The 16767-nt window shown below is 34.5% G+C and overlaps 4 protein-coding genes across 4 annotated transcripts; 3 read left to right on the forward strand and 1 right to left on the reverse strand.

Moving 5' to 3' along the window:
* The first annotated feature begins 37 nt into the window (after positions 1-37).
* LOC103844119 (oil body-associated protein 1A) lies at positions 38-1242 on the forward strand. The gene is made up of 3 exons (XM_009120899.3): positions 38-252; positions 379-782; positions 892-1242. Exons 1-3 carry the CDS (start codon positions 107-109, stop codon positions 1065-1067), a joined length of 726 nt encoding a protein of 241 aa, XP_009119147.1. The 5' UTR covers positions 38-106; the 3' UTR covers positions 1068-1242.
* Positions 1243-9318: 8076 nt separating this feature from the next.
* Positions 9319-11176, forward strand: LOC103844117. The gene is made up of 3 exons (XM_009120898.2): positions 9319-9515; positions 9742-10466; positions 10547-11176. Exons 1-3 carry the CDS (start codon positions 9459-9461, stop codon positions 10869-10871), a joined length of 1107 nt encoding a protein of 368 aa, XP_009119146.1. The 5' UTR covers positions 9319-9458; the 3' UTR covers positions 10872-11176.
* Positions 11177-11413: 237 nt separating this feature from the next.
* On the forward strand, positions 11414-14758 carry LOC103844114. Its single transcript, XM_009120896.3, has 3 exons — positions 11414-13252; positions 13466-14172; positions 14259-14758. Exons 1-3 carry the CDS (start codon positions 13202-13204, stop codon positions 14578-14580), a joined length of 1080 nt encoding a protein of 359 aa, XP_009119144.1. The 5' UTR covers positions 11414-13201; the 3' UTR covers positions 14581-14758.
* Positions 14725-16699, reverse strand: LOC103844115 (UDP-glycosyltransferase 75B1). Its single transcript, XM_009120897.3, has one exon. The coding sequence runs from the start codon at positions 16223-16225 to the stop codon at positions 14807-14809; it is 1419 nt and encodes a 472-aa protein (XP_009119145.1). The 5' UTR covers positions 16226-16699; the 3' UTR covers positions 14725-14806.
* Positions 16700-16767: the final 68 nt, after the last annotated feature.

Genomic DNA, 16767 nt, shown 5'->3' on the forward strand with positions numbered 1-16767 from the left:
CATGCACATGTTCATCTCTTTTTATTAAGACGAGATGTTCGTCTCCTTCACTATCAGACTGAATAATTAAAGAGATAGAGAAGAAAGCAGATAATCAATTTGTTCAATGGAGAAGGCAGTCCATTTGTCAACGAAAGGTGGACCAGAGGTTCCAGGAGAGCCAACAAAGATGGGAACCTCCATGGTTGACTCGGCTGCTGCAGCTGTACAAAGCTTCACTCCGATTAACCAAATCCACCAACATCTCTGCGCGTACCATTTTTAGAAACTATCCTTATTTTCATCACTTTTACGTACATGCATGGATGAAATAACTCTTGAGTTTCTTTTTTCTTTCACCAATAAGAAAACTTAAACACTCTTTTTGCCTTATGTTAGGTTTCATTTCTATGCATATGACATGACTCGACAAGTGGAGGCACATCATTTCTGCGGTCACATCAACGAGGACATGCGTCAGTGTCTGATCTACGACGGTCCTGATGCCAACGCCCGTCTGATCGGTCTGGAGTACATAGTGTCAGAGAAGCTTTTCATGACGTTGCCTGATGATGAGAAGAAGCTTTGGCACACTCACGAGTGGGAGGTCAAAGGAGGGTTCCTGTTCATGCCCGGTGTTCCCGAGCCAATCCAACGCCAAGATCTCGAGATAGTTGCCAAGACTTATGGAAAAGTTTACCATTTCTGGCAAGTCGATTTGGGGCATGAGCTCCCCATTGGTTTGCCTAATATTATGATGGCTGTTACTCGCGACGGTCAACTTTATCCGGAGATGGTCAAGGGTAAATCCGTCATTTAATTTATTGGTTATAAGTAGTAGTAGTAGTATATGAACGGTAGATTCAAATATTCAAAGCTTTATATGAATGTGTGTGGTGGATGAATATGTAGAGACGGAGAAAAAGTTTGGGATATCGATAGATAAAGAGAGAGAGTCAAGGGCTTATATGACAGGACCAGACCATGGGATCCATCCGTTGGCGAATGGAGGTGGTAAAGGGCTGAAGTTGGAGATGCGAGAGGTTGACATCAAGCCTGTCGAGTCTGTTCCAAGAGTCTTTGTCTAAGTTAGTTAAAGAGAGAGGGAGTCTTAAGAGAAGAATAAATAAAGAAGCGGTCGAGCTTTGCTTTTGTTAAGTGTATCCCTCGATCATGTGTATTATGTTGTAAAAGACACTTGAAAAATAGTATATGTTGTGTTCTTTCTTTTGTTTTGAAGACTTGTGAGAATCTTGTTTAATATTGCGAGGATATATGTTTTAAAATGTATCATCCAGTTTAAAGCTAATATGATCCGAAGAAACAAAGAAAAAAGTTCATATTATATAGGGAATGCATATTAATAGGGAAACGTTCCCGAATGATCATCTGTGCATCTTCTTGAGGTGACTGTGCAAATGCCTTTACATATAATAAATAGAGATCAAATGAAACATGCAAGGTTGAAAACCAATGCCCTGGTCAATTGCAACTACCTTTACCCATTACCTGGTGTTCAGGCTGATTTTGATAGCCTAAGTTACGCCACTGCGCTATGGTCATTCCATGGAAAAACAACAACATTTATGTAAGAATCCAACAAGATGATACGGTCTGCAGCGATGGAAGCAAGCAACATCCAACAATGCAGGCTGAGGTAGTGTATTAAATGAATAAGTTGTTAGAGATGGCTGAATCATAACAGAATGTTATAAATTGGCACACAGATAAATTTACAGCCTCTCCTATTTCACACTTACCTGGACACTGTGAACCTCTGAGATTAAATGCAAACTGAGGGAATAGAGAGAAGTTTGGATTTAGAGTAAATGAAGCAGGATCATCCTGACTAATAAGGTTCCTGACTAGACATCGAGTAGCACAAATCCCTCATGAGAAAACATAATTGAGTGTGATTAACCAAAGACAATTGTGAAAAGAATTTAACAATTAAAGAATGAAAATTCAAGAGTCTAATAAATTTGAAAGTGCCTGAATTTAACAATTACCTCTGTTTCCATTTTCAAGGAAGCTAATCTGACCATCACCACGACAGCAGCAGTTTCTGATCAAAACCTTGCACCAATTCCTGAAGAAATTACACACCTCATTAACATCTATGTCCACATACGAAGACAAAAACATGTAGGTTAAAAAGATCATAAGAATATGTATGAAATGAAAAGCCACAAAAAACATAATGTGGAAGACAAAGATGCAAGACAAGGTTTCTGCAGAGAAGGTAAACATAACGAAATGTGGGTGCATGCATACTCCAGAAATATAAACAAAATTGACAATAAACAAAATTTATTTTCTATATTTTAATTTATGATCTATTTGTAATGTATTTTTGTTTGCAATCTTTTATTATTATTATTATCTATATTATTAAAGTTGAAGTACACATTGAGATTGTTTGGTAATATAGATAGTAGTTAAAAAATAGTACTGTTTGGAAACATGGATAGTAGTAAGTTAGGAAAAATAATAATGGGCTTATGCTACTAAAAATTGGAAGCCTATTACATTATATTAAAAAGTAATGAGTCTATGTTATTTGATATATAATATATTCAAATCAAAATAATAATTTAAAATTGATTTATATTAAAAATTCATTCAAAAAAAAATATATATATATATATATATATATTCAAAATTTGATTTTTACTAACATATTTTCTAACAACTATTATAAAAATATTTTCAATATATATAAGAAAAATACAATACAAAACCCAATTTCAAACACCAACTTAAATTATGGTTTTTATATTTCACATTAAATTTTAAAATATAATATATGTGATTATTTATATGATTGTACGTATAAAATATTATTAATTATAAGAAACTTATTTGATGGTACGTATAAAATACGTTTAATTATATGATAACACATATTTTGTAACCTATGATGACACATATAGGATATATATGTAATAGTGATTAGGGGTGGGCGTTCGGGTTCATTTTCGAGTTTTTTTGGGATTTCGTGTTCAGTTTAGATCTTTGAGGATTTGGTTCGGATTTGGATAACCAATTTAAATAGGTTTGGTTTAAATATTTAGATAGAGAATTAATAATAATTTAAGTACTTTTGGAGTTTTGAGTATATCTTAACTATTTAAGATATTTATGTTTGATTATCTGTATATATTTCAAGCATTTAAGCGAACTTAAAAGTTTACATCATTTATATAAGTAATTTAAGCGAACTTAGAAGTTTACATCATATTTTCAAGCATTTAAGCGAACTTAAAAGTTTACATCATATATTTAAGTATTTACGTTTGATTATTTGTATATATTTACATCATATATATTCTGGATGTTTTTATATATATTAAATCTAAAAATAATTAATATATATAAGTATATAAATCTATTTTGGATACCCAAAATACTTCGGTTCGGATCGGATTAGATTTCAGTTCTTCAAATACCAAAATTTTGAATAATTCAGATATTTAATCAATTCCGGTTCAGATTTAGTTCTACTTATTCGGATTGGAATCTGTTCAATTCTTCGAATTCGAGTTTTTTGACCAACCTTAAATAGTGACATAAAAATCAAATAGCATCATATTTTTTTTTAAAAATGCACCCGCACGGGCTTGCGGGTCAAAATCTAGTTATTATTATTTTTGCAACATTTTAAGTAATTCGAAATTTTTAATTTCAAATTTAGAATTTTAAAATGTTTAATTTTAATTATTAATATTCTATTTTGGTAAATTTACAAATTTTAGATAATTATGATATATTGGCTAAATTTTGACGTTGGTCGGGTATTTTTGATTTATTTTGAGTCCAAATATTCCAACCGACTTGGATCCGCTATTCAACCAAAAACTGAATATATTTTACAAATATTTTAGTTTTAGACCGAACTCCGGAAGGAACTTACTGAACATCAAATTTTCAAGTACCTAATTTGGTTCAAATGTCTAAAACCTGAAAAATTCATATCTAAAAAAACTCGATCAAAACCCGACCAGAATATCCAAACTTAATGTATAATATAAACTCGGACCTATTTTATTCCAGGCATATTTTAGTTTTGATAGTTTATATATAAATACACAGGATCGGGGTTAACCAATTTCATAATATTCTTTAAAAATAATTAAATAATATTATTGTGACAAAGAATTTGTGGGAGAGAGTAAAGTTGCCTACAAACTACGAGAAGGCTATTGAAACCATTGACAAGCACTTGGTAAGGGAACTTAGATGTTATTGCATAGTTTGATGCAACAAGGGCTAGAGTTTATTCTGTTTCTTTGGTTGTGGTTGTCGTTTTGGCCTTAGTTGTTACATCCCAAGATCAAACCAACACTGACCAAAATTACTCATATTCCATAATTCGGATGAGAATACTGTGTCTCTCAAGACAAAGGTTGATCCTCTTTCAGAAATTGTAGTTTCTTAGTTGTATGTTGCGGTTGATTGTTTGGTGGTATTGGTTTTGTTCACATGGTGTAGATAATGACTACACTTTGGAGGGAAGGCAAGAGTAAATCAAGAAGAGAGGAAAAGGCGTTTCTGATTATGATTAGGCAGAGACCCAATCTGAGAATGGTCGTTATTCTTCTAGCTGATTTCTGATAACAAATACACTGTATTTCCCTATGTAATTATTTGATTTAAGATTCTTGATAAATAGTTGAATTGAATTAATGGAGGTTTTGAGTTTTCAAATCTGTTAAATTATGTTAAGTGTTGGTTCGTGAAAATAAAATCTTTCGATATTCATAGAGAACAAATGATTTGATCAATCAAATATGTAATGACATGAGACATCAAATACTCATGTGAGCTTGCCATTAACCCAACCAAACACTTCTAAAGTACCGTTGATCAATCAAATATATAATGACACGAGACATCAAAAAACCATGTGAGCTTCCACGCGATGCCATAAATCTGCCAAACTCTTATACACATAGATATTTGAACCGCTTTAACCAAAGAATGTAAGTAACTTTTGTATAAATTTTTTGGGCTTACGCAAATTATGTTTAATATTTTAGATGATCATGGTAGTAGTATATGTTGATTTTTTTTAGATGGTTACGGTTAAAATTATCTTTTTGGATTTTAATGGTTTGTTACGGTTTAGTATAACCATTCAAATTGGTTTAATATAATAAGAATAAATAAATCATTCAAATTCTAAGTAAATTTGTCAAAATTAAGTATCAGATCATCTAAACTATACTAAAAGCCAGATATAAAGCCCTCTGAGGGGGTCCACGTCGGATTAAAAAATTCACCAGTAATAATACAGCATTCAACCACGTCAGCTCAGTCTCTCCTGCGCATCACTCACATATGTTTTTGGGCTTCGTTAAGTTGGGTTGGTCTTCAAGATGTATCCAGGCCCTTTTTTATTATACGTTGATGAAGTGTTGCGTTTCAATTAGGGTTAACTGTTCTTCTTCTTCCCTTCTCCAGAACTGATATTTCTTAGGTGTTCTCGATCGCTCTTTCATCTTCTTCGTTAGATGCCAAAACGAAACCAGTAACCGGAAATAATATTAAAACCCTCCGTTAATCTCTTGCACACTATCTCTATTTAATGCAATTTCTGTTTCTGTAAGACGGTGGAGGTTCATCTATAAAAAGGTATGATTTTTCTATTTTGAGAATCATCTTCTCATTCTTCTAAGCTAACCAGTAAACTAAATCTGTGAGATATGGCTAATTCCTTCTCCGATTTGCAGACGGGACACTCTTCCTCTTCTGTTGAAGACGGATTGCTTCGTTTCTGGGAGTCCAGGATTTTCCACCGTGGTAGAGAGCTTATGGGAGTGGATATGCTCTTACTGAATTCTCAGGTCTTATTTAACTCCCCCTTTTGTCCATTATCATATTATTTAACCGGTTTAGTTCTTTAGTTTTATATATTTTTTGCTACTGATTTTGATGGAAAGAGAAGAAAGTTGAAAGGTGGGTCTGTGAATGAAACTTGAAACTTCATTAATTACTCCAACCCCAACAGACCATGGCACACCTGTGATAATGACAATTGAAAATTAGATGTTTTCTTAAACATTTTTCACCGTTGTAATACTGGTCATGATTTTCTTCTCTTGAGAGATTTATGTATTTTTATGTGTGCGTAGGTTACCTGGAAGAAGCGGAAGCTCTACAGCAAAGATTTTAGGGAAAGATATGGAGTCAAGGCAAAAAGGGCTTTTGAGTGGAGAAGGAACACCTGAGTCTGTGAGTGGCAGGCAGGACAGAGTCTACAGTGTTCTTAAAAGAGGAAGAAGATGATAGTCTTTTGATTTTTGGATGGTTTTTCATGAGAAAATCGATGACATGTGTTTCACTTGAGGTTGAATTGCGGAAAAGCTTTCCAAAGAAGAGATTCTCAGTGTAACGTATAAGAAACTCAAAAAAGCATTATTCAAAGATTCGACATCAATCTTGACAACTTGGACATCAGTAGCCAGTCACAATGCTTGCTTGGAGCCCTTAGCTAATGCAGGTCTGATTCCTTACATCAAAAGTTCTGATTTTTTTTCTTACTCCCTGTCTAATGATCAAGAAGTTTTTAATACAATCTGATTTTATATATCAATGAATTCTACTTACAACATCTTTCTCATAGGTATTTTGATGATTTAAGCATTTAGTTGGTTACTTTTTGGTTTACACTTGGTCAATATCATCTTCCTCTGTGTTCATAAGCTTAATCTATGATCTTTGTGATTTATTTTTTTCAATTGTTCATATTATAAAGGTAAATTGAATTTGGAGTTTGCCGTTTGAATGGTAAGGGTCTGCATTAAGCTTGGTTTTTAGGACCAATCAGGCACTGTCACACCTCTGTGCAAGGTCTTCATCAAGATATCAGCAAGAGATGAATCACAAAGAAGGACACGAAATCTGAAGTTTGGCAGTATTATCTACAATGCTGCAAAGATTATTTTTGATATCGTTCTCTTTCTTCTCTTAACATGTTCGCCGGATAATTGTGTGCGTATAGTAATTCATGATGACAAGTCAAAACTTTTACTTGGCATAATGAGTTTTTTTCATTGTCGCTTTATACTTTTTTGTAAAGTTATGACGTCAGTTCCACCAAGCAACAAAACATGTTAATAGGAAGGAGATGTGCAGTAGACTTCAAGCATCACCAATGAAATCGACGTGCCATTAACCAGTACTACAAAGCTCTTTGTATTGTGCTCTAGAGATTAAATGTTTTTTGGTCAACGGAACGGCTTATAAATTAACCGTATTACAAAGCTCTTTGTCTTATGCTCCCGAGAAAAAAATAAACGGCTTATAAAATTAGGAAAACCACCAATCAGTCTCCGCACACATAAAATTAGGCATAAGTTTATTTATCTAGAATTGAAGAACCAAACCATACGGACTAAAAATATTGAAACCAAAACCGAATCAAATGTGTTTGTTGCAGACACATCAACACATCAAGGAAAGGTCCAAATACAAAAATTACAATTATTTTTGAAAATTTTCAATCACTATTTAACTTTGAATCCAATCAAAATTTTATCTTTTTTTTTTGGTAACAATTAATAATGTAGTTAAAGTACATAATTTAATCTCAAATACATAAATTTTACAAAATAAATAGAAAATTCATAAAGCAAGAATGTTAAAATAACCACCAAACTTATGTTCAGATCATAAAAAATGGTAAAAACCCACAACCAATGGTTACTCCATAATCAAATTAAAGATTCACAAAGATTAGTTTAATAACAAGACATAAAAATGAAAAAAAAAATTAAAAAATTCTGAAAATGCATAAGATAACTTGAGCTTAGCCAAAAGTTTAGTCAATTGGTGGTTTGTAGTTTCTTACAGGCTTCCTCCTGCTCCAAGTTTCCTTTAAACACTCCCAATATATGTGAATGTCTTTTTTCGTTGTTAAATAAGTTTGAAATTCCAACAAAAATTTAGCAAACAAATCATACATTTAGTAAATAATTCATAATATAATTCTAAAATAAATAATTTCAGTAATAAATAGAGTAATTGATAAGAATGAAAAGAAATCAAATAAAAAAGTAAGTACACTCCTACATAAAAATAAAAAGGTTTATGTTTTTAATATTAATAGCGTATATAAGAAAAAAAACATACAATTATGTTTTACAAATTATATATCAACTATTTGAAACTAAAATGTTAAACTAAATACAATATATTAAAACTTCTGCCCGACTATCCTAAAAACCATTATAAAAAAATGAGAACTCTCTCATTCTAAAGCTGGCACGTCAATAATTAGACTTCTCAGTGCGCGACCCCTATCCCACAAACACAAAACTCATCGTTTCATTTAATTTAAAATTCTAATTGTTGCCGGTTTTACTATGTGTTTGGGTCTTAGGATGAAGAGACCACCCGACCGGCCCGATAGAGTCGATCCCAATCTTCTCTTTACGCCGTAGGGTTCATCTCCTCTTTTTGTTCGATTGCGACATCTGATCTTCATCACCGAAACGCTTCCAGTTAATTAAATCAACCAGATGTAGTCTTGAATGCGAGGCGGTGTAAGTATATAAGGTTAGCCTTCCTCCTCTGAAAACCGTCTTTTGAATCAATCACGCAGTAAGTTTACTTTCTGACAAATGATTAACTCATCCATCTTCCTTTCTGTTTGAAGACTCGCTGCTGCTCCACTGATTGAGATGCCGAAGTTGATGACAAAGAGTGGACCTTGAATTGAGGTTTGCAGAATTTCTCAAATAATTGCAAAAAATCACTTTCAGGAATCGACCATACTATTCTGTCTCCTTCATAGTATCTTCGCATGTTCATCATAAGTTTCTTCTATGAACTTCTCATATTTCTTAAGGTCGGTTGTGGATTATTTGAGAAGATTTTATTTTCTTGGTTTCAAATTTTTTTGGCACATACAAAAAATAACAAGAGTCAAGTTCAATGCATGAGTTTAAAAAACAACTTTTAATAACAAATAAAAAGATTATCATCAAGAAAACAAAACTAAGAAGAACTTTCCATCATCTTCCAACTTATCTATATATTCATAAGTCAGTCTTGCTAATTTGTCAAACTAATAAAACAATCTATTACAAAAATGTGAGTAGATAAAACTAATAAAATTATATACAACACTGAAATAACATAAATCAGATAATCTCCATCCTTTTATACCATATTCTATATTCTTAATAGTTTATTAACATGTTTATTCTATAAAATTTGATATTCACACAAAAATCAATAGTTAAATGTCTACAAGCAATTTTCCGCGCGTAGCGCGGACAAACGATCTAGTATAATTAAGGGATGTAGAATTTGAAAAAATAAAATATTGAAAGATTCCATTATTGTGTTTCACAAAATGGAAAGTGGAAAGAAAGAAAGAAATCTTGGTAACCAAGCCTAACCTACTCTTTTTTTCTTATAATAATTTTCTAATTCATCAAATCATTATCTGAGGTTTGTTTGAAGAATATACAATGTCTCAGCTTCTCTTCCGTCTCTCCAAACTATCATCTCGGAACAACAATGTTCTTGTATGTAAAATCTTCTCTGTCTAATCGGTTTGGATCTGTAGTAGTTAATTAGGTCTTGTTTAATTAGATAGGCTTTTAGGGAACACCAAAGAGTTTGTCTTCGAATATATTTTGACATCAGGAAGATAAGGATCGGAGGGTTTGAGATTTCCCCTTGGCTTAGGGAGTGTTTTTGAAACTAGCTACTGTTCGGTTCTGATGTCTGATTTGCTTTTTTACTTGGCAGATACACAAGAAGAGCTCTCGTTTTTTATCAACCAGCCCGTATCTGATACTTGGCGTATTTGGGGATGACTTTAGGTCAGCATGTGGCAACTTCCTCAGTGATATCCTCTTGTTTGACCCGGCAAAGGAAGAGTTACTCACAGTGCGGGACAAAGCAGTGCCCGAAGAGCTTGTTTGCTCGCAAGTGATGGGAGCGTCACATGGATGGGGTTTTTTCTCTGGTCATAATGCCATACATATCAGCGACACTTTTAGTCCACTGGCTTCCAAATCAGACAGCAAGGTAATTGCTCTGCCTCCTATTACTAGTATGATCTATGGCCAATCCGAAGTGGTCTGGAACGTGGCCATGTCGTCCTCTTCTCCTTATCGTCAAGACAACGAGGAAGGAGACTGTGTAGTAGCTATCAAGTTCTTGGGTAATCATTTGACCATGTGCAGGCCTGGGCGTGACCTAGGTTGGACTAACAAACTGATCCCTTTCGTCTCCTTCGAAAACTCAAACCTCATGTATTCAAAGAGAGAACAAAGGTTCTCTCTGCCTGCTCCTGGAGGCAACTACTTGTGCTCTTGGGATCTCCACTTTGAGAACGAACCTAAGTTCACTGAGTTGGTGTTTCGAAACATTCCCCAGTTGCCACAGTCCGAATGGGAGCTGATGGATTCTTGTTTCAAGGAGGACCATTGGGTGGAGTCACCTTGTGGCCAAAGTTTCCTAGTCAAATGGTATAATATTAATTAACAAAGTAACATGCAGACAGAGAAGTTTGAACCATAATCATTTTCTCCTATATGTGCTTGTGCAGGTACTCTCATGTCCCTTCTATAAGATGCAAAGAGCCGATGGTTATGGTGTTTAGAGAGGACCAAGACACAAACGAGGGAACAAAAACCATGTCTTACACCGAGGACATAGGAGATCTTTGCATATTCCTTTCGAAAAGCGAACCTTTCTGCGTTGTGGCTAGCTCTTGCCCTGGTCTCAAGCCCAACTCCATCTACTTGATGGGCCATAGCTTTGCTGTTTACGATATAACCACTAGAACCTCCCGTCACTTTGAACGTCCCAAAGGTTTACCAGAAAGTCTTACTACTTTCCTCCCTTACTGGCTTGCTCCATTTTCTATGTAAAGTTCTGTGGTGTGGTTAGCTGCAGCTCGAAGAAAGCGTAAGGTTAAGGGTTGAAAGCAGTCAAAATAAGGAGTCTGAGAGTGTTATTGGTGTGTAGTAGTAGTACTAGTATAGACCTATATTGAGCTAAATAACTCTGTCTGTGAGTGTTCTATGGTGTGGTGTATTTCATTTTAATATTTTCTCTCGATACCAGTGTTTGGATTGCTTTTAGATAATGTGCCTTTTGTTTTCGGTGCAGTTTCTATACTGATGACATATCTTTGTTATTTAAACTACCATAATAAATGTATCATTTTCTGTAATTTTCAATTTTTCAATAATTTTTAATCAATAGTAATTCAATAAAGTCAATTAATTTTCTTGAAGTTTACAATTTTTTTCACAAAAAACACAAAAATACATCTTTGTGAAACAATTATTTTCTTCTAAAAAGTCTATCTTAATGAAACGGACGGAGTACAAGTCACGTGAAAGTTATTGAAATCATTTTACAAACAGAAAAATGGTTATCGAATGCACTTGATTTTATTTTGTCAACAAAAGTTATAGTCCATGGTCAAATGAATATTGTGTAACAATCTACTAGAATTTGAAAACAAAATCTCAGAAACATTTGAAAAAATGTAACCTCAATTTTGTAATAATTAAAAATACATTCCATCCTATGTGGCATTTCTAAATGTCTTCTAAATCATGTTTCTAAGAATTTTAGAGCACCTAATATAAACCATAGTTTAATATAAGGTTGTCACATATTTTTATAATATAATGTTATCTATTCTTTCTTTAAACGAAACCTACGAAATTACCTAATGTGATTAAAATATATATAGCAATTAATGATTTAAAAAAATAAAGATTTGATAACAATCTGTATACCTTTTATCATTTTTGTTTATTTCTTTATTATTAAAATAAATAACACAATTACATTAATCAAATAAAAAAATTTATATATTTTTGTATATATTGTATTTTGAATTTTTTCAAAACGAGTATAAATTAATAAAACTGTTTAAAGTCTCACATAAACTTTTGTGATCAAGGTTTGAATTTTTTTTCTATATTAAGATATAATGATTATAAGACCATATGAATAAATAATTTTATTTTAATAGGTTTTTATGTTAATATATATATATATATATATTTCATATCATTTAAATTAAACTATACATCATATGAAAATACATACTTATATTTTGATATTTGCATTGAACATATATTGAAAACTTAATATTTTAATTTTGAAATTTTCATTTTTTAAATGATTATAAAATTTTGAAACTATTAAACATCCCACATAAAAAAAATCGCCGGTGTAAAATTTTGTCACACAAATATGCAAATAATCATAAAATCATATAAGTATAAATCTCATTTAATAAATATTCATATTAAAAGTATACTATATATCCATGTTAATATCATTTAAATTTAATTATTATATCATATATGATAGATAAGATTGATTGTTATGATTTATTTACCTTAAAATAGTTGCGAATAAACAAAAATGATCGTTTGATTTATATACACACGCTAATTTATTATATAATAGTAACCGATTTCTTAGTTATTTAGTATATATACTTATTATTTTATTATTTCATAATATGCAGAAAACATAAAATAAGTAATAAATATAAAATATTTATTCTGCAAAAGGTGCGGATCTTAATCTATATATGTATCTCTTTAATAATTTTAAATTTTAAACATTTTCTAAATCTCAGACCAAAACAAACAAACGAAATGAGAATAAACTCTAAAATCAATATTTATATCGAGCAATAACCAAAAAAAAATTGAAGATATATAGGATTGGCACGTGAACGTAAACTTCTCACGACCATAATTAATTTTTAAATTTCTAAATCATGATATAAAATTGAACTTGCATATTTTCATTGTAACCAAATAGTAGACTTGAAATTCTTCGGCCTAAACGTTAAGAACGTTTTTATGCAATAAATAATTTTTTGACCTAAAATATTTTTTAAAAATAGGATCAGCTCATCTGAATATAAATTATTTAATTAACAAAAAGTTAAAAAAAAAAATTAAGAACCAAAATATTAATTCGATCAAGAATATAAATTTATTTTCTATACAATATTTCCTAAATAATTTTCATTTAAAGATTCCACTATTGTGTTGTGTTTCACGAAAGAGGAAAGTGGAAAGAAAGAAAGAAATCTTGGTAATCAAGCGTGACCAACTCTTCTTCTTAAATGGTGGAGACTTTTTTCTTATAATTATTTTCTAATTCATCAAAATCAGTATCTAAGGTTTGTTTTATCTGGTGGGGTCTAGAAGAATATACAATGTCTCAGCTTCTCTTCCGTCTCTCCAAACTATCATCTCGCAACAACAATGTAAAATCCTATCTTGCCTTGTCTGTCTATTGGTTTGGATCTGTAGTAGTTAGGTCTTTGTTTAACTGGATAGGCTTTTAGTTTTAGGGGAACACCAATGAGTTTGTCTATGAATATTTTGACATCAGGAAGATAAGGATTGGAGTGTTTTGGAAATTACTTTTTATTTTTATTTTTTTGGGTTCTGATGTCTGATTTTGCTTGACTTGACAGATGATACACGAGAGCGCTCGTTTGTTCTCAACCAGCCCGTATCTGACACTTGGCACTAGGGTCAAGGAAGTTCTGCCCGGTGGCTGCAAAATTGCAGACGTTCTCTTGTTCGACCCTGCTGAAGAAGAGTTAGTCACGGTCCCCGACAAAACAGTTCCCAAAGAGCTCATGGACGAAGAAATGGTCGGTGCTTCCCATGGATGGGGTGTTTTCTGTGCTCGGCACGATCGTTCCGTACGCATCAGCGACTTATACAATCCATTGGCATCCAAATCAAACCCCACCATGATTACTCTGCCTCGGCTTACTGCTCTGTCCTCTAACTACTGCAACGTGGCGATGACCTCTTCCCCTCACCTTGAAGACTGTGTAGTGGCTATCAAGTTCGTCGGTGACCATCTGAGTCTGTGCAGGCCCGGTCGTGACCTTGAGTGGACTAACATCTTGACCCCTCCTAGCTGCTTGGAAAACTCAAATCTTATGTATTCCAAAAGAGACCAAAAGTTCTACTTGCCTGCTCCTGGAGGTAAATACTTGTTCTCCTATCATCTCCACTCCAAGGAAGAAGATTTCCCTGAGGTCCAAGAGGTGGTCTACCGTGGCCACCCAGAGTTGGATCAGTCGGAATGGGAGCTTTTGAGTTCATGTACCAGGACGGAGCATCTTGTGGAGTCACCCTTTAGTGATGAACGTTTCCTAGTCAAATGGTTTTATCTCTATACACCCCTTGTTAATGTGAATAGATAAAAAAAAAGATTGTTACAAAAATGATGAGAACAATTTTGGTGTGCAGGTACGCACATGGCTTCTACTCGTCCGTGTTGGAAAGAATTGACCACATAACAAAGAGGTTTATGGTGTTTAGAGAGGAGGAGACGACACAAGGAAGCATCATGTGTTACACTGAGGACATTGGAGACATGTGCATTTTCCTTGCAAACAGCGAGGCTTTCTGCGTCCCCGCTAGCTCCTGCACCGGCCTCAAACCCAACTCCATATATCATATGGGACGTGGCTTAGGTTTTTACGATCTCACTACTGGAAACCCACATCAGTACCTAGCTCCTGATGGTGTACCCACGCTATCTTACTGGCTTCCTCCCTTCTCTACCTAGAGGTAGTTGTAGTAATGGTGGCTATTCTTGTGTTTAATTGTTAGTTACTATTGACAAGTTTGGATTGCTTTAGATAATGTGACTGTTGTTTTCAGTGCAATTTCTATACTGATGACATATCTTTGATGATGGGCAGCTTATATATATAGTTATATATATATTATATTAATTTGTCCAAGACATACACATATGTATTTTTGTGTTGTAATACAACCAATTGAAGGATCTAGATTCCTTTTGAACACTCATCTTTGTCTTTAATCTCCTCTGCTTCACTGAGCAGAATCTCATCCACAAAAGCCTCAATGTTCTTATCACATGACCCACCTTCTCTACCCGCTTCAACCGCTAAACGCCTCCATTCCTCAGCGTTTCCCCTCAGCTTCACCAGCTTCTCATCCATCACTGCCTCCAAACACCTCCTTATTTCTCCCCTCTCCACCAACCCTTCCTCGTTCTCCCTCACCCTCACACCTGTCCCCCACAACTCCTCCAGAAGCTTCGCGTTCGTAGGTTGATCAGACCACATCGGAAACGCCACCACCGGAACTCCAAGAACCAAACTCTCAAGCGTCGAGCTCCACCCGCAATGAGTCACAAAGCAACCAACCGCTCTGTGTCTCAAAACCTCCACCTGAGAACACCAAGACACGATCATCCCAACCTCTTCAAGCTCGTGCCTAAAACCAGCAATCTTCTCGATCTCCGTCTCGTCCTCTCCTTCTAACTTCGCTTCTCTGTTGGATTTATCAGTTATCACCCACAGGAACGGTCTTTTACCTTCTATGAGAGCTCTCGCTAGCTCCCCTATCTGTTTCTTGGACAACTCAACCATCGTTCCAAAAGAAACGTAGATAACAGAGGACTCTGTTTTCGAGTCTAGCCAACGGCTATAACTACTGCTTTGATCATTTGACAAATCCTTAACTGATTCTGTGAACATCTCCGAAGGAAGTAAAGGACCAACCGCCACCATTCCGACACTCGGTAAAGCCTTTAACGCCTCTTGCTCCAGAGAATCGAACGTGTTAACGAGAATCTTCGGGTTGGTTTCTTCTTTGAGAAGCTCCATGAGTTCTTGAAACGATTTGTACGCCCCTTGGTTTGTGTTAGCAGGCGTGAGGAAAGAAGGAAGATCACGTGTTGCTATAGACGAAAGGTTCTTGAACTCGAGACAAGAGTTGTTGTTGTCTCCGTTGATGTGGTTGTAATAAATGTTAAAAACCAAAGCAGGTTGGATCCAGAGAAGAGCAGAGGGGAGCTGAAACCTACTTGCCACTTTTGGAGCCCAGTTGAGGAGTATCGTGTAGACCAAGCAAGTCACCGGAGAGTCACCTTTCTTGTTACCTTCGATGAACTCCGACAGGGCTTTCTCGCCGTTGTTCTTGAGATTCGCGGACCGGCTCTTAAGGTCTTCGGCGGTGGTGAGGCCTCCTTGGTCGAAGCCGTCGGAGAAAGTGAGGAAAGAGAGGTTGTCGAGGTCGCTGTGCTTAGATATCATAGAGCGGTGGAAGACGGAGGCGCACGTGACGAAAGTGACACGTGCGCCGGTGGTTCTGATGAGGCGACGAGCGAAACGGAGAGATGGGTTCACGTGGCCTTGCGCAGGGAATGTTACGAGTAGAAAGTGTGGTGGTGGTGCCATTAATTGTTGTTTGTTTTGTTCTTCACACTGAAGTTAATGAAGTCCAATACAAGAATAAATGTCTCTTGGAGTCTTGGGGTGTTATATATATATAGAGAGAGATGCGTAATTAAATTTTGATACTTGGTCAGGTATGCATGCACATGCATGTATACGTCTTCATCAAAAAAAAAAAACGCAAAACTGTATCAGACTACTTGTGACGTCTGCGGTGACGCTCGACTGGTGGTTTGCCTTTGGCCTTACTTCGTGTAAAAATCCAAATTTGCGTTTGTGTGGTTGCAGACTTTGACATTGACGTATGATTGGAGATGCAAACATTTAACTCTGTTTCCCTTTACAGCCACAAGTTGCTGTAGTTTTGTTTGAAAGTAAAGATGCTTGCTACCCATTTTGTTCACATAGATTAAAATGATATTTAATTTTAATTATACTTTTTTATCTATACAAAATCCTTTTAAATATAAGTTCTAAAATAGGGATACAGTTAATCTTAAATTAAAATATTACATTTTTAACAAAATTGTTCTTTTTGAAAGCAA

The sequence above is a fragment of the Brassica rapa genome, chromosome A10, assembly GCF_000309985.2.
Source record: "Brassica rapa cultivar Chiifu-401-42 chromosome A10, CAAS_Brap_v3.01, whole genome shotgun sequence".
In the NCBI taxonomy this organism is placed as follows: domain Eukaryota; kingdom Viridiplantae; phylum Streptophyta; class Magnoliopsida; order Brassicales; family Brassicaceae; genus Brassica; species Brassica rapa.

Coding starts and splice junctions, on each gene's coding strand:
- LOC103844119 (XM_009120899.3), top strand. CDS start 107: ATGGAGAAGGCAGTCCATTTGTCAACGAAAGGTGGACCAGAGGTTCCA. Junction 253..378: donor ATCCACCAACATCTCTGCGC/GTACCATTTTTA, acceptor GCCTTATGTTAG/GTTTCATTTCTATGCATATG. Junction 783..891: donor TTATCCGGAGATGGTCAAGG/GTAAATCCGTCA, acceptor ATGAATATGTAG/AGACGGAGAAAAAGTTTGGG.
- LOC103844117 (XM_009120898.2), top strand. CDS start 9,459: ATGTCTCAGCTTCTCTTCCGTCTCTCCAAACTATCATCTCGGAACAAC. Junction 9,516..9,741: donor CTCGGAACAACAATGTTCTT/GTATGTAAAATC, acceptor TTTACTTGGCAG/ATACACAAGAAGAGCTCTCG. Junction 10,467..10,546: donor CAAAGTTTCCTAGTCAAATG/GTATAATATTAA, acceptor GTGCTTGTGCAG/GTACTCTCATGTCCCTTCTA.
- LOC103844114 (XM_009120896.3), top strand. CDS start 13,202: ATGTCTCAGCTTCTCTTCCGTCTCTCCAAACTATCATCTCGCAACAAC. Junction 13,253..13,465: donor TATCATCTCGCAACAACAAT/GTAAAATCCTAT, acceptor TTGACTTGACAG/ATGATACACGAGAGCGCTCG. Junction 14,173..14,258: donor GAACGTTTCCTAGTCAAATG/GTTTTATCTCTA, acceptor TTTGGTGTGCAG/GTACGCACATGGCTTCTACT.
- LOC103844115 (XM_009120897.3), bottom strand. CDS start 16,225: ATGGCACCACCACCACACTTTCTACTCGTAACATTCCCTGCGCAAGGC.